The sequence below is a fragment of the Octodon degus genome, unplaced genomic scaffold, assembly GCF_000260255.1.
Source record: "Octodon degus isolate 3935 unplaced genomic scaffold, OctDeg1.0 scaffold00063, whole genome shotgun sequence".
NCBI classification, from domain to species: Eukaryota; Metazoa; Chordata; class Mammalia; order Rodentia; family Octodontidae; genus Octodon; species Octodon degus.
The window spans coordinates 7,696,229-7,697,390 of NW_004524639.1; the positions used below are offsets into that span (position 1 = coordinate 7,696,229).

Consider the following 1,162-nt stretch of genomic DNA (forward strand, 5'->3'; position numbering starts at 1 on the left):
CTTACCAACCTTCCCTTATTGGAAATACCAGTATTTCTGAATCGTAGTTTTCAAAAGGACTTTAAAGTCTTAAATTTGTGAATCTCCTTTGGCTTGCTTCTCTCTTGAGTCCACCCAAGCTTTTTTAATGGTTCGCTTCACATCATCATCTCCATCTTCATAAATCTTCTTTAAAACAGTCGTTAATCCGTCACTCGGGTCTGTGTCGGCATCGTAGTAGGATGGCTTTTCTTTTTCCTTGCACTCTTTCTCAACCTGAGTTAAGTATTCCCACCGAGTGTTCTGTGCTTTCTTTCTACACAAGATAACAACTGTGTCAGTCTTGACTTGTTTTGAACTGCTTTCCACTGAGATGGGCTTTAGGAGGTTGTTCACAATCATGGAGTCATTCTTCCCATTTAGATTCTTCACCAAAAGATCAAATGACCTCTCTGTGACATGCCCCTGCACATTCTGTATAGGAACTGGATGAACTGCAGTTAGGGTAATGTAGATTTTCACCAACTTACCTGACTGATCCCATCCATAGTTACTGATCTTCACTGTGTATCCTGTTGTGATGGGAGGAACCACAGCGGCTGGGATCAAATGACCTCTCTGTGACATGCCCCTGCACATTCTGTACAGGAACTGGATGAACTGCAGTTAAGGTAATGTAGATTTTCACCAACTTACCTGACTGATCCCATCCATAGTTACTGATCTTCACTGTGTATCCTGTTGTGATGGGAGGAACCACAGCCACTGGTTTTTCATTGTCAAGAATTTCTGGTTTGTTCTGTGATTCTTGTCGCGTCTTATTCTTTATTTCTGTTTCAATCTTGGATTTTTCAGCTGACAGGGTTTCACGTAAGCTCTTCCTAGTAGCCTTTTCCAGTAATGCCTTTACCTCTTCTAGATCATCCTGTAACTCCTCCAGAGCTGAAGCCACGGTCAGGCCTGCTCTGACTTCAAGCCCGAGCTGCAGGCCAGCACGCAATGACAGGAAGGGCCATTCTCCACATGGGCGTGGACCGCAGTAGTGCTAGCCACTGGCCGGACAGCTACTGTGCAAGTGCTTGACCTAAGCTAGACCCTGGTCCGCCGTCTGTACACAGACACTCTGGAACCTTTGCGAGGTCAACCCCACTTCACTCATTTTTAAGCCCAAATAATACTCCAT

At 44.8% G+C, this 1,162-nt stretch overlaps 1 protein-coding gene across 1 annotated transcript; it reads right to left on the minus strand.

Moving 5' to 3' along the window:
- Positions 1-42: 42 nt before the first annotated feature.
- Positions 43-1,162, minus strand: LOC101585852 (calcyclin-binding protein-like). The gene is made up of 3 exons (XM_023718848.1): positions 1,130-1,162; positions 594-1,024; positions 43-427 (listed from the first exon to the last, which is right to left on the minus strand). Exons 1-3 carry the CDS (start codon positions 1,160-1,162, stop codon positions 70-72), a joined length of 822 nt encoding a protein of 273 aa, XP_023574616.1. The 3' UTR covers positions 43-69.